Here is a 27,065-nt window from a genome sequence, read left to right on the forward strand (position 1 = left end):
CCAGGCTGTCCAAAACCAGGATGGGACCATTTTTCCTGAGGGCGGAGGTAAACTGGGGTCTGCCTGGTCACTGTCTTGTCTTGTTTTGTTTTGTTTTGAGATTTCTTTGGTAATAGGGGTTCTGGGGATAGAACCCAGAGCCTTTGATATAGGGAATGAAACTCCCAACCAACTATATGTCTGGAACAAGTTCATGTTCTCTAAAATTGAAGAATGCATTTTAGGAACAACAGAGGTTAAGAGCAGAATATATTTATTGAGAGAAAGAAAGCTTCTGTCTGAGGAGAGACAGAAGGGGTCCTGAGTGGCTTGCCAAAGATTCTGTATTTTCTCGGGATTGTTATAGAGTAAAATCATGAGGTGAGGCGGCTCTAGAGGAGGCAAACTCAGAACTCACAAGGCAGATGGGCATGAGGAGGGTTAGAGCTATGGTCAAACAGTAAGTTTAATTGTTCAGGTAAAATTGACCAAATCAGGGACAAATGGGGAAGCGAGTCTTATAGAAAATGAACATTCTTTATGGATCAGTGACTCTTCCTATAGGGGATTGGGATGGTGACTCCTGGCTTCTCAAGATGATCCATACTTAATCTCTAAGGATTATACTTAAGGGTGGGCTTGCACTTGCTTTGCCTTCTGTCCTGAGATCTGGCCTACAGCCAGAGGTGTGTGTCTCTTCCAAGGTCACAAGACAGCTGGTCCTCTGTGCCAGCTTCTTTGAGGGCCCAGCCCTGTCTCACTGCCTGTAATATTTCTAACTAGCTCAGCTGCCTGTAACACCTTCACACCAAGCTACACCCCCAGCCCATTTTAGTTTGTACTTTAAAGTGGCCGGAGTGGGGCTGGGGGGGGGGTAATTTGCAGTCCTCCTGCCTCTGCCTCACTCAGTGCTGGGAGGACGGGCTTGGGCCACCCTGCTTTGGTCCTGGTTTTATGGCTCCAGGAACAATCCTCAAAGTTCAGAGACACAGGATGATCCAGCTTGGTGGTGGTGGGCGTGGGGTGCAGCCTGTTCCACAGCAGCCAGGTCCCACGTAGAGACGGGACCTCTCTCTGGTGCTGCCATCAGCCTCTGTGGAATCCCAAGATGCTTCAGGGCAAAGACTGCAGATTTCCAGGCATCACTCTAGAAGTGGAGAATTAGAAGGCTGGCAGCTAGGTGTCCCTACAAATCCCAAGCTCACTCCAGTCACTCCATCTTGGGGTCCTGGGGCAGGAAGGGGTTCAGGTAGCTGGGTCAGAGACACACTTGGATTGGAACTGAGGCTTTATTTTAAAGTAGAAGGGAGATGAGGAGGAGGAAGAGGAGGAGAGGAGGCAGGACATGGTGGCTCATGCCTGCAATGCCAGCACTCTAGAGGCTAAGGGAGGAGGATCGACAGAAGTTTGAGGCTGGCTTGAACAACATAGGAAAACCCTGTCTCAAAATCAAAGCAAAAAACAAAAAAATCATGGGCAGCATTTGCTTGCATCTCACGTAGAAGGAAGGGAGGGAGGAGAAGAACAGGAGGCAAAGGGAGGAAAAGGGAGGAAGAAGAGGAGGAGGAGAGGAACAGGAGGGGGAGGGGCGGAGAAGGCAGCCCCTAGCTCTGATTCCATGTGAGCTTATGGAATTAGGGAGACATAAAGATGTGCACCACAGCCCGAGTTCAGCGGGATTTAGCATCTTTCCCGTCTTTGTGATAATTCATTATTTTAGTTCCCAGGCTGGAAGGCTGCACCGAGGAAGGCCTTTGAGGGGACCTGACTTCCTCAGAGGAAGGGGAGAAATACAGAAGCTCAAGGACACCACCTGATCTCTAGTGCTCTACTTTGGCAGGTGAGTCATGAAATGAAACCCATCTCCCCAGCTCACCAGTAGCTCTTCAAAGGGAACATGGCATAGCTGGTGCTTAAGATGTATTCCTAGCATAGTGTCAAGTAATGTGCTTATTTTTGCACAGGAAAGCTTTAGGTTTTCAAGATAACAGCTTAATAAAAGATAACTACAGCTCAATTCTTTAAAAACATCAAATGTGTCATTCAAATTGGCAGCTACCAATTAACGCACAGTTGCTTGATAACGTTAGTTGAAGCTCGTTTTTACTAGTAGCTTTTGTAAAGACAACTTTTAATCTGCTGGGCCTGTTGGAGTGTGCCTGTCAACCCAGCAGTCAAGAAATCCAGGTGGGAGGACTGCTAGGAGTTCTAGATCATCCTGAGCACAGGGAGTTCAAAAGCAGCTTGGACTACATAGTGAGTCCCTTTCTTAAGAAAAAAAAAAAAAAGAGTTTGGGCAGGGATATAGCTCAGGAGCATAAGTGCTTGCTTGGCAAGTGCAAAGGCTGAGTTCAATCTGTGGTACAAAAATTAAAAAAAAAAAACCAAGAATTTGACTCTGTCATCTATCACAGATAGATCAGGTCTGTAACCTCCCAAATGAGTGAACGGCAAAGGCGTAAATAAAAGAGATAAGTAGTTTTTAGGGCTCCAGGAGGATCAAACCTTCCAGTAGAATGTGAGATTCTCTGGGGGCTGAGACCAGGAACTTCTCTGGGTGACTGTATTTATTTGGTTTTCAAACAAGGGAAGGGGATACTGAGGAAAACAAGGGAACTGAGCAGGACCTTGGGCATCAGTTCAAAGACTTCTCCAGGTAGTAAATTACCCTAATTTAGGAGAACTGTCTTATCTCCAGGTTGACATTTACAAGCAAGATGACTGTAGTAAGAGTCTCTATTTAGCTAATTGAGGTTGGAGCCAGGCGTCCTCAGCTATGGCCTTGTCCTGTTCTTTGAAGCATCTCTGCCATCACAGGCAATTATGGATCTCAGCTGGGACCAGTAAACACAGAAAGCCAATTGGCTAATTTTAAATTCTGCTCAGAACTGCTTCATAGTGGTCTTCATCAGAATCCTGCATTTGGTAAAATTCATGAACTTTGACAAACAAAGGGTCTAATCATCAATATAATAGCGATCACGATATAGCCTAGTTCCTTCACTGCCCGCCCCCATTTCCCCAGACATCTTTTGATCACTGCTGAGCAGTATTCCACACCCCCCCCCCTTTTTTTTGTCTTTTTTGAGACAGGGTCTTGCTATGCAGTTCAGGCTGGCCTTGAGCTCACTTTGTAGCCCAGGCTGGCCTTGAGCTAGCAACAATCCTCCCACCTCAGCCTCCTGAGCGCTGGGATTACAGGCATGAGCCACCATGCCCAGCTTCTGTCCCCTTTTCGAAAAACTTTTCTTAGAATTTTGGAACAATTTTGGGCTCACAGGAAATTGTGAAAGCAGTGCCTAGAATCTCAGGTACTTGGTCCCCTTATTTTTTCAGATAACTGTGTGCAAAACTAAAACCAAGTCCCAGCCAGGCTTTCCTTACTTCTCTGCCTGATTTGACGGTCTCCAGTCTGGTGTTTCAGCTGTCACCCTTTTATATCCAGACTTGGGGCGCCCCCAGGTCTGGCATGCTTGTGTCTTCTCCCCTGGACATGCTTCAGTTTTCACTAGCTGTCCACAGTCCAGAGCCTGGCACGAGGATCAGGACCATTGTGTGCTTTTTTTGCATTATTTAGTCCTAGACTTGGGTCACAAGTTTAATAGCTTTTTGTAAGCCCAGTAAAAGGCAAAGAGTAGCCCAATCAAGTGTGACACTCTGGGGGAACTTCTGCAATTTATTATTATTATTATTACTTGGCACTGGACCCAGGGCCTCCAACGGGGCAACAACCATCTCTTTTTATTTCTTAATTGGAGGCACGGTCTTGCTAAATTGCCCAGGCTGGACTCTAATTTGGGATCCTCCTGCCTCAGCCTCCCAGCGTGCGAGATTACAGGCGTGGGCTTGCAAGCCCAGCACATAACTAACTGTAATCACTAATTTCCTCCTTACAATTTGGAGAGCGCCTAGGCGGGCGTTGCCGACCGCAACAGGGGCGGACCCAGAGATGGCCACGCCCAGCACAGCAATGACGTCACCCACCTGCGCCCGCGCATCCAGCACAGTGCGCATGCTCAGCGAGGCTCCGGTTTGTGCCCCGGTTCCCGCACGCCATCGCCTGCTTTTCCCGGGTCCAGCCAGCCCGCCCCGCTTCCGCCCCTTCCCTGTCGCCCCGCCCCGCTCCGCGGCTGGCTGCGGTCGGCGAGCGGAGCGGGGTGAGTAGTACTCCCGGGCCGGGAGGGAGGGCGACAGCGGCGACCGGAGGCGGGGTCGGCGAGTCCCGGGGTCCGGGTCCACACCCCGCACTTAGGCGCGCGCGGCCTCCGACCTGAGCTCGGCCCGGCGCGTGCGGGGCCCTGGCAGGTCCCGCGCTCCGCGTCCCCGGAGCTGCGGCCGGGCCGGCGCGGGCGACGGGGGCGGGCGCGTGTGCGCGTGCGCGGCGCGTCTCCCGGTCCCCTGCGTTGGCGGAAGCGCCGCCAGCTAAATGCGCTCGGCTTGGCCGCTAGCTGCAAGGCCTTCCCGGGGTCAGGGCGGGGCAGGGTATGGACTCGGTGAGGGAGTGCTGCTTGGGAGGGAAAGATACGCATAGAGATCCCATAGCACTGTCATTTATGGAATTGTAATTTCTTAAAAAATTTTACTGTGAACAACATACCACTTAGTTAAAAGTGGTATGACAACCCTTGGTATTTAAGAAAAAAGTGGTGTGACAACCCTTTTATTAACCCTTCTGAGTTCAGTGGTGTTTGACTGCTCATCAGGAACTATAAGCTTCCAATCCATGCTTGCAGTACCTAACGGTCAATTCCTTGTGGGGAGTTGGCATGTGTATACGACACGTCTCCACTCTTTCAGGTCCCCTTCTCCACTCCATCTCTTGCAAAAGATCTGTGTCCCGTGAGCAAAAGATGTGTCTCGTTTCCTGGTACCTTTTATTTTGCTGTTGGTACTTTGTCTCAAGAGAAATCATGTAATGTTTTTGTGTTGATTTATTTCACTATGGTCCCAATGGCTGATTTTGTATTTAACATCGAGTCTAAGCAGCCTCCTCCCCTTGAGAGTCTGGGTCTCCCTGTGTTGTTCCTGCTGGTGTCCAACTTCTGGGCTCCAGGGATCCTCCTGCCTTTGCCTCTCTGGTGCGACGGACTGTTGGATTGACCTTCCACACGCTCTAGCCCTGTCAGTTTTTCTTCAGTGTACTCCTTCAGGTGTGTTGAGCATAATTTACTATTCCGCTTCCTTCTCCAGTTTTAGTTGGATTTGGCAGTTATTTGGAGCCCTGTTGGTTACTACTGAGGCCTGATGGGGCCTCCTGCTGTGGCGGCCAACTCTCAAGTGTACACAGGGTTGGAAAACTCAGAGAACTCTGAAGTACTATCCTGCCTCCTGCTTTCAACGGACCGCAATCCACAAGGGAAAGAAGCATTACAAAATGAAAACCTTAAATGGAAACAAAATTTCAGGATTGAGAAATTCAAATCAGAGTTTTGGACAATACAGAGTGCATAAGTTGCTGATTTTTTTGTGGGGGTGCTGGTGGTAGTGGTGGAAGGGGACTACTGAGAATAGAACTCAGGGCCTTGGCACTGAGCTACATCCCCAGCCACTTTATTTTATTCTGTGGAACTGAAGACTGAACTCAGGGCCTTCACATTGAATGGCACCCCTAGCTCCTGTATTATTTCTGTTTAGTATTATTTTAAGGCAGGGTGTCACTATGTAGCCCAGGCTGGCCTTGAACTCATGATGATCCTCTTGTCTCAGCTATCTAAATGCTGGATTACAGCCATGTGCCATACCTAGTTTATTTCAGAGTCGGAGACTGGCTCTTGCTAAACCACATTGCCCAAAGTGGGTTTGACTTTGCATCCTCCTGCCTTAGCCTCCCAGAATGTTGGGATTATAGGCATGAGCTGCAGCTACACCCACATAAAGGTATTACTGATATTTTAATTGAGAAAATAGTGGAAATAGTTCTAGACTGGGTTCTCTTGGGCATGGACTGGGGCTATTCCCTCGTCCCCTGATTCTCCCTTTCTACCTCCTGAGCTTCCTATTCTATTTAGGATAAATTAAGTGGGATGTGACCAGACACTCAATGTTGGGAACAATGTTTTGGGCTATTTATATCTGGACAGCACTCCTAATGCTAAGTAACACACATTCTTAATAGACACACTCAGGCTAAAGGTTACACACACTGGGCTGTGTGGTAGGGTCATTGAAGCTCCCAGAAGTGTGCTTCAAGGTGGTGCTTGACTGCTAATCAGGAACTATAAGCCAAACAGCTGTAGACATTATTGATTATTGAAAGTGGGTCTTCAGAACCCCCACAGGTTGGGTCTTGAATAACTGGAAAGTAGTGAAAGGAGAAATAAACCACCAAATGGGATCCTGCTTTGGGAGAGGCTGCTGAAAACCCCATGGGAGCAGAGGTCCCCTTCAGTGGGCCTGGGACCCCAGCCTTGAGGCCTCTGTGGTGTAGGTCTAGGAGATCTAGGGACAGTAGTTACCCAGAGAAGTTTAGCTTTGGAGTCAAGGTTATTCCTAGCACCATTGTGTTAACTTTCCAAGAAAACCCTTTTATTAACCTTTCTGAGTTCAGTAGTCTGTGATGGTTTCATTTTCCACTTCATTATGTACCTACCTATCATCTACTGTATCTTTCTAGGCATTGAACCCCGGGCCTTTGCACTGGGCTACACCCCCCAGCTCATTTTTACTTTTTTTCTTTTGAGATAGAGTCTATGTCAGTTGCCCTAAGGCCAAACTCACCCTTCCTAGCCTCCGGCCCAGGGTGTTGTCCCCAGACCACTGCAGGGCCCTGAGGGTCTGAATCCCCAAGTGGGGCCTTACCACCTGCTGCTTCTGTTATTTCAGTCATGCCAGCTCTTCAGGGTTGTTGAGCTCATCCCTGACTTCCACCTTCTTCCTATCTGAGTTTTTATTTGATGCCTTACACATTTCATTAAAACTGTGGGGAGCAAAAAAAACAAACAAAACCAAAAAACAGTTCCTGGGCAGGGGATTTAGCTCAGTGGCTTAAAAGCACCTGCCCGGCAAGCGTGAGATCATGAGTTTGATTCCCAGTATCAAAAACAAAACAAAACAAACAAACAGTGGGGAGAGAAGAGTATGAGATGTATATTTAAAAGCATCTTAACACTGTCCCAGGGCAATGTGGGGGTTCTCTTTAGATATTTCCCATCTTCCTATCCAGTTTTCTGTTACCTATTTTATCTCTGTTGTTTATAATTTTACATTAATACTGTTTTGTTCCAAAGTATTTGAAGCAGTTTATAAACTTAAGAATATGCAAAATAAAGATAAATTGAGGTCGTGAAAATACACCTTCCCATGATAAATGTAATCGTATACTGCAAATGTGTATAATAAAAATTGTAAAGAATGAAAGAAATAGAAGGATGAGGTTAGGACAAATTACACTGAAATATGTCCTGTGAAAGTTGTAGTTTCTTTTTTATGCAGTTGTTAAAAGTAGGCCACAGGCCAGGTTGGTGGTACGTACCTGGAATTGCAGAACTTGGGAGGCTGAGGCAGGAGGATTGCTGAAAGTTTAAGGCACATCTGGGTTACAGAGTGAATTCAAGGCCACTCTAAACTGCCTAGTGAGATCCTGTCTCAAAAAACCAAAACCAAAGAAACATACAAAACAAACAGAAATCCATAAACGTAAGCCACAGACTAAACTCAGCTCCATGGTGGTTTGAAGAAAACATACCACTTTCTCTGCAAATGAAACAAAACCAAAACCCAAACCAGCTTCCCGTGTTAAAATAACCAGGCCCTCGCACCCCATGTAAACCAGCGAACTTGGCATAGATGATCACAGCCTGGGAAGAGGAACCAGAGCTCAAAGACTCCAGCTGGAACCATCGCTGGCCTTCAGCTGGCCAGACATCCCCTCCACACTCTTGGGAAAGCGCTTCTGTGTACCCCAAGCTTCCTGCTCTCTGGAGCTGCCCCATTCGTGAATATGAATGGCCGTCTCTACCATCCTATGCATCAGCTTCTCCCCTGACCCTTGAAGTTGGTAATCACTGCGTGAAATGTAGATCGTGACCTGAAATTCCATGGGAGCTCCCAGAGGCCTGAGGTTGAGGCCCACAGCCTTCACTGGGCCCCGACTTCTTTGCAGGTTCCAGCAGGGAGGCCTGCTGGGGGCCCTGCCTGGCAAGCACAGTGTATCCTGTACCTGGTCGCTGAACACCAAGTGGCAGTGTTACACGAGGACCCCTTTTCGACAAGCAGGAAGGACCCTGCTCATTTCCCTCCTCAAGCCTGAGGAGCAGCAGACCTTAGCCTGTATCCTACCCCAGTGCCTTTTTATAGTGCTGTAACATCGAGTTATTCCCCAGCCCACTATTATTTTGAGACAAGATCCTGCTAAATTACCTAGACTGTCTTTGAACTTGTGATTCTTCTGCTTCAGCCTCCCAAGTAGCTGGGATTAGAGACGTGTAACTGTGGCAAACAAGGGTATTGTGAGGATGTAGAGGTACACAGTACACATTGGCTTACATTTTTATTTAGTGTTCTCTGCTTGTTGGGCACCGGTGCTGGAGTCCCCAGGCCTTGAATCCTCTCTGGTCCTCCTCCCCTTCTCTAGGGACTGAACGAAAGCCTTTGCACTGATCCATATCCCTGGCCCATTTTTAGTTTTAATTGTGAGAGAGGGTCTTGCCTAGCTTCCCATGCTGGGCTCTAATTTGCAGTCCTCTTGCCTCAGCTTCCTACAGAGCTGGATTACAGGTGTGTGCCTAGGCCCAATTTGGGTGGTTGTATATAGCAAATAATAAATGTCTTTTTAAAATTTTAACTTTATTTTTATTTTAAAGAGAATAAAACCAAACAAAATAAAGCCATTTAAAACAAGCCAGTGTAAGTGACACAGGATTTCAAAACAATAGGAAATCAGCAATGATTTTCATAATACTTCTTGTTGTCTTCAAAACAGCTGCCCATACCTTTGGACATAGTAAAAAATCAAACAAAACAGAACAGAATAGAACCAATAAAAACAAAACAAGGAATGCAATAAAGGACTTCAAAATAGAATAATAGAAGTCCAAAATAGCTACATAGTATATCCTGCTATCTTTGAAATAGCTACCCATGCCATTGAATATAATAAAATCAAACAGGATAAAAAAGAATAAAACCCAACTAAACAATGAAAATGATACAGGGCTTCAAAACAAAATAGGGATTCAACCATGGCCATGAAACTACAAGCATCAAGTTGTATTTTACCTCAATAGCTACCATCGAAGCCTGTGCTTCTCCAAATCAGCTGGTCCTTTATGGCAGTGGTGGTGGTGGGGTTGGCTCTTCTCCAGTCCCAGCCTGTGTACCAGAAGGGGCTGGCATCTGGCTGTCCCTGCAGCGGACCACACATGGTACTGATTTGCAGGGACTGCTTGCTTCTTGGTGACTTATTGTTTTCTTCCCCCACAGTCCACAAATGGGTGCTGACTCACGGGAAAAGGCTGGGGTCTGGGTGTCCCCTCAGTGGCCCAAGCAGAGTGCCGATTCGCAGGGCTATATGATATAAATCGATAGGTTATGTTTGGAGATGATTAGGTGATTGCAACCTTACACCTTGAAAACTAATTTCAAGCTTTAGAACATCATTTGTTAGTGAGGTGCAACTTCGTGGTGTGGAGAATGCCCTGGCCTCCATGGATCACTGTTGCACTAGGAATACGGGACTGAGCTAGGAGATGGAGAAGGAAGTTCTAAGGAGATAGTTTGGAAGCATTTTCTTAGAAATGGTATAAAAGTTAAACTCTTTAAACAAGTTATGGGCAAACTAAAGATTTTAGTAAAAATAGGACCTCCTGAAATACAACTGTAAGGATTTCAGCATTTTCAACACCCACCTTAACGTTCTAGACAACATAGACGGTGGCCAGGATGTAGCACAGTGGTAGAGTACGTGTTTGGAATGCGTGAGGCCTTGGGTTTGATCAGCAGCATCCAAAGCAAAACAAAATGAAAACAAAAGCACAGGTGGGTATTTCTTAAAGATCTAGGTTTTGGACTTTCATGTTGACTGATAAAATAACAAGGGTTGGGTTGAAAGATGGAAACAGAACATATTCTGGAACCCCTCAGGGTATTTCCCACTGTACAGCCCAAACTTCCATAAGTGTAAAGAATCAAGTCAATCAGCAGAATTGCTTTCGATATTTGTTCTAAAGCTGGTACTAATACTCAGTTTTTATACTGCAGTTACCATTGAGCATGGAAGAGAATGAGTTCTTGGAAGAGAAAGCATTCCAGCATTGTTGTGCAGAATTCATTAAACATTCACAGCAGATAGGCGATGGCTGGGAATGGAAAACATCAAAGGTAAAAACAAAATTTTATTTCCTTTTTCAGTGGAGGCTTATTTGTTTATTTTTGCCTTATAAAATGTCAGTAATTGGAGACTAATGTGTAAAGGCTAGGTAGATTGAATGAACGGCCTAAATTGAAGGATGTTTTCAAACAGATGTCCATTTTATGACTTCGACCGTGTAACTCATTATGATTAGACTAATGAAGTATTGTCTAGCAAAGTCCTTAGGTGAGCTGCTTTCATTTAATAGATAAGGATGCCCAGCATGTTAATTAGCTGAGGGTAAACAGACACTGCTCTGCCACTTTAAACCATGTGTTTACATGACAGATTTTCTTAGGAAACTACTTTGTTCAGAGAGTAAAAGACAATCACAACCACACAACCACAGTGGAAGCCACAAATTCTGAGGTATTAAGGACCTCAGTCACCAGAGACTTCTCAGTAATGTAAGGCATACGTCCCTAAGCACTTCTTCTTTTGATTATATTCAGAAATGACGAGGAAGACTTCCAAACTTTTTATTTCTATTCACACAATTGGACAAATTATGTGCCAAAAGATTTTAAAGAGCTCCTTGGAATTCCTTCCTTAAAGACTAAGTTTTCTCTACCTGACAGGGATTCCTGAGATGTGAGGAATCCTGCTGCCTGTGGGCTGGCCCTGTGTCCTGGGGGCGCTTGGAGAAACTCAGAGTGCAGAACGGATTCCCAGGGTGTGGAACTGAGCCCAGTGGGGGAGGTCTTGACAGGGTCCAGCAGACCTGCATCTGCACTAGGCTTTGACAGCAGGCTGGGGGGCAGTTGGGAGGTACAGGCCCCCTTCTGGGGAGAGGTCCGGCCTCCCTCTGAGCAGTGACTGGACACTGAACTCTTCATGGGGTGGTCTCCTGTCCGGGAACATGTGACCTTGTTGGCACTTTTTATTAATTTGATTCCTGTGTATTTTATAATTTTGCTTACCGTCATGTTTAAATTTTCATTCATTTTTTTCCTTCTATGATTATGGATGATATACAAAGGCGTGGTTAATTTTTGGTGCTTTAATTTTATAAATATGCAGTCACTGTACTGAATTATCCTGGTGGCTTTCAGTTTCCCAATCTTTAGCGAGTAAGGTCATTTGGAGGTGAAGAGGTTTTTTTGTTGTTGCTGTCATGGTTGCCCTGTTTGTGATAATTCTGCTATTTTATGCATTGCTTGGAAACATGTTCCAGGAATACTGGTAACAGATCTCTTTGTCTTAAACTGATTTTAGTATTAATTTTTCTGATAGGTACCCGATTAAGTAAATATTGGTTGTTTATTCCTTGTAATTTGTTGACAGTTACAGTTCTAATTAAGGACAGTTCTCTTGCTAGTTGGGGGGGGTGATCCAATAGCTGGAATCAAAACAAATTAAAGCACCAGTCTGCGAAAACCTTTAGCTCCAGTGGAGACCAGGCTGCCTGGGACAAGACAGTGTGGAGACTGGGTCTGTGGCTGACCAAGTTGCCTGTGCTTTGTGTCTTGCCTGGCTGCACTTGTGGGCCCAAAACGTTACCCTATCTTTTTTTTTCTTTTCTTTCTTTATCTTTTGTCTTTTGAGATTTCACTGTGTAGTTCAGGCTGGCCTTGAACTTGCAACATATCCTCTTATCTCAGCCTCCCCAGTGCTGGGACTACGTGTGTGTGCCACCACACCCAGCTCAGTATTTTGATTTTCAAGAGAAAGAAACAAATTCAGGCTGGAGAAGAGAAATCTCTTAAATTTTAAATGTTGGCAGCTATTCGAAAGATAGTTTTCAAGCACAGTGAAGGCTGACCCAAACATCTTTTCGCTTCTAAACTATTTTGTTCCCAGAGGTCCGCATTTGCGGCACATAAGGGTCCCATTCATCTTGGGAGGTGGTGCATGGACCCCTCCCCTCCCACCCTCCTGCAGCCAGGCAGGTGTGAGGGCTGGGGTACCCCGTTTCTGACCTCTGGGCTGGGAGCTGCCTGCCTCTTGCTTGAGGATGCCCTGAGCTGTGCAGGGCTCCTGGCTGCCTCTGGTGAGCTGCAGGCCTACACACACAGTGAGCCTGCGAACCCTCCTCCGGTTCATCGGCAGTTTACAAACTATCAGTGAAGGAGTCTTGTTGTCTATGGAACTTTTCCTCTTTCTATTCAGTTTAAGCCCTGTTTTATTTCGGAATTATATGGAAATAAATGTGTTTTATTCATGTATCAACTCCTAATCATGAGTCTGATCATTATGCACTGTAAATGTCAACTCATAAAAATTTAAAACATTTAAAACAATAAGAATATGCTGTATAAGGAGTAAAGTCTAATGTAAACCATCGGCCGTCACTAAGGCTAATGAGTAGGTTGAATGGATAAAGAAGATGTGGGTTTTTGTACAGTGGAGTATTACTCTGCCATAAAGCAGGGTAAGCTTGAGACATTTCTCTAGCTAAATGGATGCACCTTGAGACCATACCATAGAGATCATAAATCAGACACACATGTTCAAATATTACATAGTCATAAAACTGATTATAAAATGGCTTATTTCCTAATTTATATAGGAATATATAGTTATAAAACTGTTATAAAAATGGTGTATACCCTAATTTATACAGAATAAAATTTAAAATGCCATTTTATTGTGTATAAATTGATATTGCCTTTATGATTTCTTTCCTCTAAGAGCCTTTCTGGGTAATTCACATTGCTTTCTTAAAGTCTGTCAGTGTTATTCTAAGTATATTAAATCTGCCTTTTTAAAAGAGATTCTGGAGTATCTCCACGTTTTATTCTATCTTTCATTGTTGTCTCAGTAGGTCAGGGAATTAAAGAAACCAGTCACTGAAGAGACTTGTCCTGTGGAGCTGAAGAGAGAGACACCAGCCTGGGGCTGAAATTCTCTTCATCTGCCACCTTTCCTTCCTTCCTTTCCTTCCTTCCTTCCTTCCTTCCTTCCTTCCTTCCTTCCTTCCTTCCTTCCTTCCCTCCTTTCTTCCTCCTTCCCTCCCTTTCTTTCTCTCTTTCTCTCTCCCTCTTTCTTTCTTTTTCTCTTTCTTTCTTTCTTTCTGTCTGTCTGTTTGTCTGTCTTTCTTTCTTTCTTTCTTTCTTTCTTTCTTTCTTTCTTTCTTTCTTTCTTTCTTTCTTTCTTTCTTTCTTTCTTTCTGTCTTTCTTTCTCCTGACACAGTCTTACTTTAATTTCCTGTAGGAAACCCATGGTGACGCTTCCCTGTGGCCCTAATGAATTTCCTACCACAGCTGTATTTATTTTTAGTATTTATTATAAAAAATGTGGAGCATATAGAAGTCAAGAGGGTAGCATAATGAATCCCCAAGTCCCGTCACCTGCCCCACAGTCATCCACTCACGGCAGAAGCACCATGCCTAAAAGAGTCAGTGGCTCATGGGAAGTGACATAAGATATCCCGATTTCATTCAGTTTGCCTTCATTGTCTTCCCCCATATGTCTTAAAATCAAGGGTTCTTCAAGTCAACTCTGCAAATTTATTTATCATCCTATATTGAAATACATGAATGCACGCAAGAAGAGCCCCTAGAGGCAAGAAGTATTATTTAACAAGTTTATATTTATTTTCAAATCGTGATAAAAGGCACTTAACGTCACATTTGCTGTCTTAGCCGTTTTAAGTGTACAGTTTGGCAGCGTTAAGTCCGTTGGTGGCGTTTGCGTAACCAACTCTAGAGCTGCCCAGGTTCTGGGTCATCACCACCCTTCTAAAAACTTCTCTTAAAAACTAAAAACAAATAAGAAAAACAAAGCAAAGCAAAGACAGCCATCCTTTTCTTTCTGTCCCTGGGCTCAGCTACCCTAGGTGTCTCTTACAGCCCAGAGAATCAGGCAAGATTTGTCTTTCAGTGATTGGTTTCTTTAACTTCCTGATCTCATGCCAGGCCATTGTTTCTACAAATTTTAACTTGTGGTTTTATTTTACTTTTTTCATTTTTTAATTGATTGAATGGCACTGAACGTCATCAATAGTTTGCAGCCCAGGCGGCAGAAATGCAGGAACTCAGGGCGGAAGTGCAGTAAGGGGTTGCTGTGAAGCTGGGTGTTCAGGCTGAAGAAAGGGCAGGGGTGGGGGGCGGGGAGGTGGCAGATTGGAGAGAATTCAAAGTGATCCTCCTGCTTTAGCTTCCTGGGAAGCTGGGATTCCAGAGCTATGCTATCATCTGGCTGGAGTGAATTCTGATAGATGATGGAATCTTGAAATACGTAGCTTTGTTCTTTTAACAATTTGTACTTCTTTATTTCTGAAGTGGTTTATTAAAGAGCATAAACATGTTTTCTGTGTTTATCTGACAAGGTGAATTCTTCACTATGTCTCACATTTGCTGATGATAAAGAAATCCAGCTGGGTATTTCTGTCAGAAATATAATCAAATCGTGGAGTAAACAATGGGGTTTACATAGTTACTTTGCCTAGTTTTCCACTTCTTCCTTCTCCTCCTCCTCTTCTTTTTTTTGAGACAGTTTCACTATGTTGTCTAGGTTCATCTCTAACTCTGGGATCAAGTGATCCTCCTGCCTCAGCCTCCTGAGTATCTGTGACTGGCAGCCAGCACTTCTCCCAGCCAGCTCATTCACTTTTGTGTCCTTTGTGTGTTATATATTAAAATTCTAGAAGCAATTAGTTTTCATTTAAGGCAAAATTTCAATTTCTGTGTATACAGTATGCTTAGATTCCTGGAATTTAGTGACAGTTTTAAGGTTCACTGTAGGAAAGAGACATGCCCCTTAGGAGTGATGTCATTTTATGTGAGTGAAACAAGCCAGGCTCAGTGGCCTCTGCCTGGAATCTCAGCACTGAGAAGCTGAGGCAGGAGAATCCCAAATTTGAGCTCAGCCTCAGCAGCTTAGTGAATTAGTGAGATCTTGCCCCAAAAAATAAAAAGCAAAAGAAGGACTGGGGTGTAGCTTAGAACAGAATCTCTGGGTTCAGTCTACAGTAGTGTGCACACACACACACACACACACACCCATGGGTACACACATACCCATGGTTGCACACACAGCAGTGTTGGTTCGTATCACTTAAGTTGTGCTTCACTTTAATTTTTTCCCATTTCCTTTGAATATTTTTATGTATCCTCTTATTAGTAATTCTTTCTGGGGTGGGGGAGGGTCAAGCATGTTATTGATATTGCATAAGGTTGTATTTGTTTAAGTCCTTCACTGTGAGTTAATGAACTATTATTCTGGCCCCAAATGTCACTAGATAAAGATTAAATATATTGCATTCATCTCGTCTCTCAATGAGACTGAAGTGGATTCTTTTTTAGTTTATCTTAGGAGATTAGGGGAAAAATGCACTCCTCCCTGTGCTAAGCTTTCATAATAAACATCAAATCCTCGTCAGTTGCACTAGGTTTTTTCATTCATAATTTATTGAGTGTTGTGATACAGTTTGTCTCTTAAACATATGCATATCTTAAGTAATCATTTCCAGAAGAACAGGTTGTATCACTTGTGAATGAAATACTTTTGAACATTCATTTTAAATGATCAGAAATCTGTGAGAAGAGAACTCTATAATACTTTGCATATTTATAAATTTCAAGTCAAAATAGCCGTGGTAGTTGTGCAGGTTTGACAAATAAGAGCACAGGCGTAGTCCCAGTGAGGCACTGGTTCTTGGGTCAGCTAGTGGCTGCATTTCTGAGGCTCTGGGGAAGTTTTTTGTGTACCAGGAGCTTACCAAGCTGGGTGAGGACCTGAGTTCAGGTCCACAGAGGGGAAGGGAGCTGACTCCTACGGAGGAACTCGTGTTAAGGATGTGCATGTAATCCATGCATGTGATGCATATAAATTGTTTTTTTATTTTTATTTTTATTTTTATTTTTTGTCTTTTTCATTTTTACCGGTACTGGGGATTGAACTCACGACCACCTGCTTGCAAGGCAGGTGCTTATGCTGCTGAGCTAAATCCCCAGCCCCCAATGCATATAAATTGTAATTAATTCATTCCTGATAAACAGCACCATTAAGTGAACTGTACTGCTCCCTGCAGCATGATGGCTCTTTTTGATTTGTAGGTGACCAAATCACAATCATGTTACTACAAAGGAGTGAAAATTCTCATGCTTAGTTGCAGAAATGAAATAGTTAAATGGCATACACTAAAAGTAACATTGTACCTCTAGTATCACCACTGAGGATGGATTGTTTCAAGTGGATAGGGTTAAAATGTTTTGAACAGTGTAGTGGATACTACTAATGTTTGGTTCACTGATCTGAGTATTTTTAAATTTTTAAATAATTTTCTACTTTTATAATTCCATATTTGTAGTATATAACAATTACACTGCCTGTTATGGTTTGTGTCTGGATTCCCCCGCAAAGCCTCATGCAGTCATGGGACAGGCTTCTAGAGTTTGTGAATGACTCAGGTCCAGTGCTGGGATTAAGGGTGTGAGTGCTATACCTGCTCTAGGGCGGGTACCCTGCATGCACTATAAGGGATGGAAGGAGGCTTGTGCCTCTTTCCCCCACTCCCTCCCTGCCTCTTCTCCCTTCTCTCTCCTCTTCTCACTCTGTCTCCCTCATTACTTTTGAGGCCTTCTGTTGCCATGCACTGTTGCCCCTCTGCCATGCACCACCCTGCTTTGGAGTCAGCTGGTTATGGACTGAAACCTCTACAGACTGTGAGCTAAATAAACCTTTCCCTCTTTAACCTGGTGTTGGATGTTTTGTCTCAGCTACGAGGAAAGTAATAAGACACCCCCTGCAGAGAGTTGGTCCATGTATGAACACATCCTCATTCTTTTTCATTCCCCCTTTCCCCTCCTCTCTCTCCCACCCTCCCTCTCTTGATCCTTTTCCCTTCTGCAAAAGGGCTTTCTCCCTGCTTCTTCCCTATTATCTTTAAAGCATTAACAGTCGATCAGTCCATTTTTGATGGACATTGAATTTTAGTTAGATTTTCCAGGCTCTGGAGTCATTTTTTCTCTTAAAGGTGATTTTCTTACCTGACATATTTTGAGTTAATTTCACACTTGGACTTAGAAAATGCTTTTTAAAATATATATTCCTTATTCTGAAAGCCTGAGAGAATGCTTCCAACTACAGACTGCACTGTGATCAAGATTGTTTATAAAAATAGAAGGGAGAAATCACTTATTATCCTCCACCTCCACACAGTTGTGGTCATTTTGGTTAATTCCTGTGTATGTTGGTTTTCAATTTTAAATATCTGCACTTTTAATTAAACAGGTGTTGATAGATTTCCCAGTTGTTTTTTTTCTTTCTTCCTCTCTTCCCTTTCCTCTTTTCCTTCCCTTCCTTCCTCTCTTCCATTTCCACAAAGTGTTGCTATGTGTCTAAGGCTGGCCAGGAACTCTCCTGCCTCAGCCTCCTGAGCACAGGCAGGTGTCACAATGCCTAGCTTCCCACTTGGTATTTAATGTTTGTCCCATTAAATTTACAAAATTGGAGGGAAATTGCACATCAAAATTATGGTATTCTCTTTTAGGAATGTGATACTCACTTTTTTAAGTCTTCAGTGAAGTTTGAACTTTACCTTATATAGACTTTATAAATTTCTTTATGTTGTTCCAGAGTGGGATAAGACAGCTATAGAGCTATCATTATTTAGAGAAACTAGGTTTTCTCCATTTTATGTTCAAGCAGTTGTTACTGATATGAAAGAAAGTGATTTGCCTGGTAAATTTGTGACTGGTCACTTTCCTAGACTAACTGTCCTATTTCTAAACTAAGTGTATAGGGCAGCCTTGCTTTCATTTTGCCTAAAGATAGCTTACGTAAATGGCCAACTTATCACCGAGGTAACAACGGACTTGTTCACGTTTGGCTGCACCTAGGACAGGAGGCCAGTTTTGGATCACCAGAACCCCACGCGGGAGACTTGGTGACAAGCTGAATTATGTAAGGGACCTGGGGACTCACAGCTCCTGAGGCCTCCAGCTGGACAGGGCGTGGTCAGGACTGAGCTTGCCCTTTGCATCCACAGCAGGCCTCGTCGGAACCCTGGGGCTGCACCCTGCTCCTGGCCCAGCAGTGATCCAGAAGGCCCTGCACCACTGTCCCTGTGCCTTATTTCTTTTCTTTTTTTTTTGAGGTTCTCAGCTGTTTTTTTTCTGTCATCTTAAATTTTATTTTGAAAGTAGTAAAATACAACAGAACAAGACAGAATAAAGCCAAGTAACATCATACAGTAAAATTGGTACAGAACTTCACAGCAGGTTACCGGGAAAACAGTAATAGGTATCACAGTATATTTCGTTATCTTTACAATAGTTGTTCTTTCAATCACGTATATCAAAATAAAATGAAATATAGAAAATTATAGAACTTATCAAAACAGAATATTGAATAGAGCAGTACCATTAATCAGAATAGAGCAAAACAGTAATAAAAATATTTGCCTTCAAAGAGATGGTAGAAGGAAATCCCCCTTATTTGCTATGGTTAACCTCCCAGGAGATGCTCAGATTTCTGGTTCCCATTTGCTAACGGGGGTGGGGGTGGGGGAACAGGAGAAGACAGGTAGGAGCATGGGATGTTTGACTCTAGGTTGTACACCAGTAGATTCACTATTGCTTAGCAGGGAGGCAGGCTGGTTGCTTGGTGTCCCAGCTTCATAAGTTCCAACACGGCGCAGATCTCAGGAGACACTGGTGATTTTCCCCCTGGAAGGGCAGCAGCTGGCCACACCACTACTGCTTACCAAGGAGGGTAGCTGCTTGCTTGGTTTCCCAGAGTCCTAAGTTCCAACATGGTGGGGATCTCAGGAGATAGTAGTGATTCTCCCCCTGGAAGGGCAGCAGCTGGCCACACCACCACTGCTTCCAGGGAGAGGAGCTACTTGCTTGCTTTCCCAGTGTCCTAAGTTCCAACATGGCCCCTGTGCCTTATTTCATCAGGAGCACAAGGTCCCCGCTGTTGGCCTCTGTGTCCTCTGCCCCTCCTGCTCCTCTTCAGGTTGTCTGACCTCTGCTCTTGGGCTCCCACTCCCAAGTGCGACTGCATCCCTGTAGCAGTTCCTCATCGCTGGGGTGGGGGTGGGGGCTGCAAGGATTCGTCCTCCAGTGGATCCCAATGTGGGTGGGGGGCACACATGAGGCCCAGGTGGGGCCCAGGTTCCCCTGGCTGGCTAGTTTCCCACATCCACTGAGCCTGTGCCCAGCCTCCCCACCTGCCCGGGCTTGGAAAGATTCTCCTTGGCTTCCCGGAACCCTTCTGTGGAGCCCTCCTTTTCCAGATCTCCTTGGTTACTTTCTTCATTTCATTTTATTTTTATTAGAGCATGTTTGCAGTACATAATGATTCTGGGGATTGGTCCATGGGCACGATACCCTTTAATTCTTTTTGTATCTCTTTCCTCTCCCCCTCCCCAGCTCTCGGTCCCCTTCCCATCTGCAAAAGACCTCTCTTCCTGTTTCCTGTGATTTATTTTGCTCCTAAATTGTCTGTACTTTGAGTGTCTCAGCTAAGCAGAACCATGTGATGTTTAAGCTGTGTGTCTGACTCACTTCATGTCACAGTGTGGTCTCAAGGTGCTTCTGTTTTCCTGCAGATGATTACATTTGTCCTGTCAGGTGGCAGTGAAGTTCTCCCATTGCATGTGAACACTGCGTCCTTTGCCTGGTTTGCTGCTGGCTGGTTGCTTCTCCTAACTGGGGGGTGAACTCAGGCTTGCTGCTGAGATTGTTGCCCCCCAGGTCAGTGGGGCTGCAGGTCCTGGTAAAGCCACGGTGGCCACCCCAGGGATGAGTGACCCCGGTCACCGAGCCACCAAGTCCTACCTTTCTTGCTGAATTTCAAAGGTTTTCCATGAATATAAGCGCTTCCCAATATTTGCCTGTGGTTGATTTCCAAATTTCTGAGCTGGCTGTTTCCAATAATTTGGTCCAGGCTTGTAGTCATCTGTTAGAGAGGAGAACTTGGCATCCCATCTCCTGAGCCTTCACAATGATTGTCATTCACATTTTTGCTGAAAAGTTGTGCCCTGAATACTTTTCCACACCTTGTAATTGTTTAATGCCTTTCTGTGTGTGTGATTTGTGCAGTTAAGTCTTTGGCCTCTGCTCACTACCTGTTTTGTCAAGAGTAGACTTAGGCAGTATCTACTTCAGTTAGGCAACCTGACCTCCCAAAAAGGCTTCTGTACTCCTCTGATTCCCCAGGCAATCAAATGGTGAGTAGCTGTGTGCCCACCTAACTCCCCATTGTATCTGAGAGCCCTTTGACAACAAGGACTGGGAGTTGGTTTTGTTTTGCCCTGGCCTTCCTTTGATGGAGCCTGGCTGTGTAGCTGGGTTGGCTTTGAGTTTGCCATCTTCCTTCCTGTTTCAGCCTCCCAAATGCTGGCACATGACTGTGTTTTTATTTCTGTCTTTTCTTTTTTTATATCCTTAGTGCTTAGAATAGTAAACAGGATGATCTATATGTATTTCTTTAATTGAATTCAAATCCTATAAAAATGCAAGGAGGCCACCTAATTTTTTTTAAATCTGTAAATAGATTCCCTTGTATTTCATTCCATTCTGTAATACATTGTTTGAAATGAGTGAGTCATTGGTGTTTAAAAACCTGCTTATTTTAGGAGAATTCATTAAGTGGTAAGTTTTCTCTTTAGAACAGCGAGCTGTAGGGTCGAGATTTCTGTGCAGTGTCGTGACGACCTCTAGCTGCTGAATTCCTTGGTAAATTCTCTGGTCTTTTAGCAGAAGTGATTACTTACCAGAAGTGATCACTTTTTCCTTGACACATGGTCCTTCCTTTGTCTGGTGTCTCCTTTCCTGGTTTACCTCCAATATCACGCTTCATGCCTTTCCCACCTGTTTTGCTGTTTTTTTCCCCTGCATGTCATAATATCAGTGCTTGGGCTTAGTGCTACATCTTATTTTCAAGAATTTGGAGGAATCATCAATAAAGACCATCTAAATGCCAGTTACAGCCAAATACCTATCCACTACCCAGGCTTCCCTCTCCAATTACGGATTCATAAAGCCAATTGCTTACTTGTTTTGAAGCTCAGAAAATGATCCCCTAAACCCCAAAGTATGGTGACATTTGAGCTAAAGGAGCAGTGCTCTCCTGTGTGGCCCTCCCACAATCACTTAATCTCTTCTCTCCCACAGTGCAGGTGGGGGCTTCAACCGAAGTGTCCAAGTGTCCATCCCAGAGGAAAGCAATTGGCGTGAACTCACATTGGCCAGGAGAGATTTGCCATTAGATGCAGGAGAGACTCTAGGTCTTCATGTCCAGGTTCTCAGGCATGCCATGGCAGCTCCGAGAGACTAGAATCTTTCTGTGCTTGATAAGACAGCTGTGTTCCGGGGCATCCCTGCCCTCTTCTCTCCTGCAGCTGGATCTTCCTGGGCTCCAGGACACTGCATGTCCTCCCTACCAAGTCTCCCATTTCCAGAGCTCCAGAGGTTACTTGAGCCTTAATCATCTGGCCCTCAGAGAGTCTCATGCTTTGTGTATGCTTCTCATGAATTTTTCCTCTGTGAACTTCAATCAGTTTGTTGTATCTTTCCTTCCTATTAGTCTGTCTGTTAGCAGCTCAGTTCAATGAGCATGTGAAAGGCAGGGGAAGGTTTCCCTTTGTCCCTGAACTTGGCATTTCCTGCAGCCCACTGTGTCCAAAATGAAGCTCCTGTTTACTACCCCTCCTCCGAGAATGGTCCCCTTCTACTACCCTGGCCGATATATCGTGACTCAAGCTCCCTTAGGCCTGTATTTCTATCCACTAGGACACCTGTATGGTTCCTGTATAGCACCCCGGTCAGATCATGGCTCGCTGTCACTGCAGCTCCCCTGCCGGCTCACCTGTGTGGAAGTCTGTCGGTTCCTGCCTCTGCCCTGTCCCAGCCGACCCATGTAACCAAGCATGTCCTGGTGTGACGTTCTCAACTCAGGTCCCAGCCGCGCGCTCCGGGCCCTGGGAGCCGCAAGTTCTGCTCCCTTCCCACCTCACACCCCTCTGACTTCCCCTCCTCTTTCTACCCCTTTCATTCTATCACAGTTGTCTGTCTCACCAGTGCCCTTGCTGTGTCTCAAACATACGGGACACCACTGCTGCTCTGAAGCCACAGAGCTGATGTGCTCCTCAGTCACTTCCCTGCACACTGCTGGCTCTCCAGCCTCCATGTGAGGCCTCCCTGGCCGCCCCTCAGGGCGACAGACCCCCGGCTCCTCACTGGCACTCCTCTCCTCTACTGCGCCTTTTCTTCTGCCTGTGACTCACCTCCTACCACCTCCACCTCCATTCACCACCACTTCCATTCGCCTCCTACCATGCCCACCTCTATTCTTGTCCTACCATGTCCACCTCCGTTCACCTCCTGTCACCTCCATTAACTTGCCATGCCCATTTACTACTGCCTCCATGTCTACCCACTTCCTATTGCATTCATCTCTGTTCACCTACCACCGCCACATTCATTCACCTCCTACCGTGTCCATGTCCATTCACCTCCTGTCACTGCCATGTCCAGTGACCACCTCCACCTCCATTCACCTCCTACCACTTTCACTTGTCATGTTTCCTATTTTGTATCCCTATTTCCCAGCTCTGCTTGTTTGGGCAGAGAGCTCTCTATTATTATTATTATTATTTGCAGCTATGACCAAATCAACTGGAGATATATATATATATATATATATATATATATATATATATACAATCAATGATATATACATATAATATATGTATATCTAATCAATCATATACATACAATCAATCATATATGTATATACATATATATAATCAACCATATATATTAACTATATATATATGCAATCAACCATTATATATTATATATATATTTGTTAAATGATGGCTGAACATCTGAATTTCTAGAAAAAGTAAAATTCACAAATTTTATGAATAATTATGTTAGGAACAGTTATTGTTTGATACATTTTAAGAAGTTTAAGAAGTGCCAATGTTTTTTATCATTTAATTGATGAATTAGGATCCATGAAAACACCATAGCATTTACATAAAAAGTTAATAAGTATCATTCAAATAACCTCTTCAGGGCAGTCTTTTTAATAAAACTGGCATTTCTGTAGAAACAGAATTTTTCTGTAATGATATGCAGGATAGGAGAATTTAATGCATACTTTAGATTTAAAAATAACCATGGAACAGTGTGTCGAGAGGGACCTTTTTATCTTGTTCCAGAATTTCAGCTAAAGCCCTAACTGAAGACAAAAGTCTCTGAGTAACCACTTTTCTATATTTGGATATCAGGGAATAATGCACTAGCCAGCAGCACCGGAAACCTGCCTGCGGACCTGCCCTGGCTGAAGACCGGGGTCCCACACTCTGTCCCCATGTGTGCTCAGGTCTCAGCAGAGTGGGGGATGGTGCTTTTCAGGAGAAACAATCTCCCCACAGCCTCTTTTCCTTCTTCAGAGAACCACAGGTAAAGAGCATGGGGCTCCACGGGGCAGGCAAGGAGTTGGGCCCGTGCTTAGCTGTGGGTTTGCCATCTGCTCTTTTCAGCCTGAGCAGAGGTCCAGGAGTTGAGAGCAAGCATGCAATTCCAGGGGTCAGGGGAGGACACTAATGCGGGCACTTTGAAGGAACTGGGGCTCCACTGTTGCTCGGTGTCCAGCTCCAGCAGGCCAGCAGCCGGGTGCAGGGCCTCCACAGTGGTAGATGTGGGATTCCAATTGCGGCTCCTAGATCAAGCCCTTGTGTCAGGGGTTGGTCCCCTACAGGTGGCTCTGAAGAACCCCCAAGGAACCTAGCAGCAAGGGGACCACCTGGAGGGATTTTGAGCCCAGGGTCAGCCAGAGAAGCAACAGCAAGCAGTGAGAGGACAGCCTGCCTGCTGCTGGGACAGGGATGGCTGTTCTCAGTCTCTAGTTCTCCAGCTGTGGGCTCCTAGGAGGAGTGAAGGGCAGGCCGCTTTTCTGAAAGACAGCAGGTGTATTTCTCCATCCCAGCCTGCTGAAAGGGTGGATTGAGCTACAGGGAAAAACAGTGCTTCAGGACTGATTTTGAAGCGAAGGCTTCAAATTAATAAAAATAATATATCTGAGTTAGTTATCTGAGAGTGTTCTCTTAACTGGGAGCATCTAAAAAGATATGGACTGGGACCAAGTTGTTGTGTTCTAAGATCCCTGGTATATTAGGTAGATATTGCTGCATAGTAAGTGATGCCCGACTTAGCGACTGGAAACAACCCCTGTTTATTATTTCTTAGAAGTCTAGCAGGACTAGGCAGTCCTGCTGGGGTTTGCAGCAGTTGCTGTGCACACACAGTCAGTCGAGGGGTGACTTTGTGTGGCCGGCCTAGGAGGGGTCACTTGAGGTGGTTTGGCCTTGTTAGTCTGAGACTGTTGTGGTGGATCAAAAGCAAGGGAACAGAAACACTGAAGTGCTCTCAGATCTTGTTGTAGTCAGGTTTGCTAGGGATTGAATTCAATACAGGACACATAATTTATAGGATTATTATGTAATAGTCCCCCCAAGAGTCAAATGTAGAAGAATGCAGATCAGTCTACCCACTGGACACCCATACAATCCAACCAAGGGCCTGGATCCCATGGCAATGTCCTACATGAGTCCCGCTGAGCCCACAACAATGACTCATGCAAGTCCGTATCAGATCTGCACTGGGAAGGCTCAAAGGCCAGTGATGGAAGCTAAAGGTCTGTACCAGCAGGAAGAAGGATCTGTGCAGCAGGCAGAGGGAGCTGCACTGGAGCCATGCTCACGGTAAAAATCAGAGCTCCCCCAAAGAGAACCATAACCATCCTCAGCAACAGTAAGGACCTGGAGCTTCTCTGAGGATGAGAACAGCTGAGTTCATGCCAGGAACACCAGCTTGCCAAGCTTCTGTGGGAGAGCCAGCAGCTCACCGTTTTCCTCTGCAGTTCTCCTTTTATGCTATTGGCAGCCATCCTCAGGTGGGCCCTCTGCACCCAGCATGGCACTGATTCAGTTGAGCTGCATGTTACATGTGGACCATTAGTCAGTCCATCACAGACCTTGACTTGAGCTTTTCATGAGGCCAGCTTGCAAGTCCAGTGAGCAGTCAACACCAAAGGGCATGGGAGGTGTGAACAGTTGAGGTCATGAATGCATTCCATCTGCCACACCAACCAAATCCTGCAAAGAGAGCTAAGGACAGTTAAATGTACCCTGGGGTACACGGCTGCACCGTGAAGAGACGAGGTTACAACTAACTGACTGGACTAAGGGAAGGGGCGTGCAGAGTCTTCTGGAAGGGCTGATCAGAGTATGTGGGACAATGAGGAAGGGGTGGGTTGTTGACTCCTGTTATTTCTTTTCAGTTTTTATTGGTACATGTTTGCATTTCGCAGCGATCACATTCCTTGAGTGGAGTTGGTGCACGTACGTACCGTCTCTTAGTTCTTTTTTGTAAGTGTTGGTACTATTTCTTATGTCAATCGGGGCTTTGTTCAGAAAGTTCTTGCCTATGTCTGGCTTCAAGAGTCTTGCCTATGCCTATGGCCTCAAGAGTTTTGTCTTCCAGCAGATTGATTCTGTTTAAATATTTAGATTTAATCCATTGGGATTTTAGTTTAATAAATGGTGCCATATATGGGTCCATATTCAGTCTTCTGCATATAGATAGCCAGTTTTCCCAGTGTCATATATTAGAGATACCGTCTTTCTTCCAGTATATGTTTTTGGCATTTTCATCAAAGATCAAATGGCTGAATGTGCCCAGGGTTGTTTCTTCATGCTCTATTCTGTTGCATTCACCCAGAAGTCTTATTTTTGTGTCAGTACTATGCTGTTTTTTAATAACTGTAGCTTTGTAATATAAATTGAAATCTGGGATTTTGATATCTTTTGCTTTGCTCTCCTTGCCTAGAATTGCTTTTGCTATTCCGGGTCTCCTCTGGTTCCATGTGAATTTTAGGGGGGATTGTTTTCTCTTGTTCTGTAATGAATACTGTTGGTATTTTGATTGGAATTGTGTTAAATCTGTGTATCAGCTTTGGAAATATGGCCATTTTGACTATATTTGTTCTGACTATCCAGTAAGGGGCATCTTTCCATTTTCTGTTGTCTTTGTTTCCTTTTGCAGAGTACTACAATTTTTTTATAGAGGTCTTTTCTTTCCTTGGTTAGGTTAATTCTTAAGTATGTAATTTTTACTTATGCTATTGTTAATGGTATTGTTTTCTTAATTTGTTTCTTAGTGCATTAAATTAGTATACAGGAATGTTATTAATTTTTGTGTGTTGATTTTGTATCTTGCTACATTGCTGAAGTTGGTAATTCTAAAAAGTTTTTTGGTGGCATTTTTGGAGTCTTCTGTTTAGAGGATCATATCATCTGCAAATGATGATAATTTGACTTCTTCCTTTCCTGTACTCATTCCTTTCTCTTGCCTGATTGTTCTAGCTAATATCTCAATTACTATATTAAATGGGAGTGGTGATAGTAGATATTCTTGTCTTATTGCTAATTTTAGAAGGAAATCTTTCAGTTTTTTTCCCATTAAATGTGATATTGGCAGTAAATCTGGTAAATGGCTCTTATCAGATTGATATAAGGTCCTTATATACCTGTTTTCTTCAAGATTTTTTATCATGAATGAATGTTGGATTTTGTTGAAGACTCTTTCTGTTTATTGAGATGATTATGTGATTTTTGTCCTTGCTTCTGTTGATGTGAAGTATTACATTTATTGATTTGTATATGTTGAACCATCCTATGTGGGATGAAGTCTCCTAGAGCATGCTGTATGATGATCTTTTAGTAATTTGTTGTATTCTGTTTGCCTATATCTTGTTGACAATTTTTATGACTAC

The 27,065-nt window shown here is 44.3% G+C and overlaps 2 protein-coding genes across 7 annotated transcripts in view; one reads left to right on the forward strand and one right to left on the reverse strand.

Moving 5' to 3' along the window:
• Positions 1–236: 236 nt before the first annotated feature.
• On the reverse strand, positions 237–7,939 carry LOC134473216 (mitogen-activated protein kinase 7-like). Its single transcript, XM_063236853.1, has 3 exons — positions 7,816–7,939; positions 3,964–4,377; positions 237–1,126 (listed from the first exon to the last, which is right to left on the reverse strand). Exons 1-3 carry the CDS (start codon positions 7,937–7,939, stop codon positions 1,122–1,124), a joined length of 543 nt encoding a protein of 180 aa, XP_063092923.1. The 3' UTR covers positions 237–1,121.
• The window catches only part of Atg10 (autophagy related 10), a 232,250-nt gene continuing 209,181 nt past the window's right edge, over positions 3,997–27,065 (forward strand). For 2 of the 6 annotated variants that reach the window (XM_063245285.1, XM_063245290.1), the window contains exons 1-2: positions 3,997–4,136; positions 10,177–10,296. In XM_063245285.1, coding sequence (XP_063101355.1) covers positions 10,189–10,296 — 108 coding nt within the window. In that variant the 5' untranslated portion in view covers positions 3,997–4,136; positions 10,177–10,188. Of the gene's footprint in view, positions 4,137–4,355; positions 5,130–10,176; positions 10,297–27,065 lie in introns of those variants that run through there. The other 4 variants (XM_005008024.4, XM_063245289.1, XM_063245288.1 and 1 more) reach the window with 3 other exon arrangements.

The sequence above is a fragment of the Cavia porcellus genome, unplaced genomic scaffold, assembly GCF_034190915.1.
Source record: "Cavia porcellus strain 051 isolate PalLab524CR breed Dunkin Hartley unplaced genomic scaffold, mCavPor4.1 scaffold_2, whole genome shotgun sequence".
Lineage (NCBI taxonomy): Eukaryota > Metazoa > Chordata > Mammalia > Rodentia > Caviidae > Cavia > Cavia porcellus.

Coding starts and splice junctions, on each gene's coding strand:
- LOC134473216 (XM_063236853.1), bottom strand. CDS start 7,939: ATGGTAGAGACGGCCATTCATATTCACGAATGGGGCAGCTCCAGAGAG. Junction 4,378..7,815: donor CCAGCTGAAGGCCAGCGATG/GTTCCAGCTGGA, acceptor CCGCCAACGCAG/GGGACCGGGAGACGCGCCGC.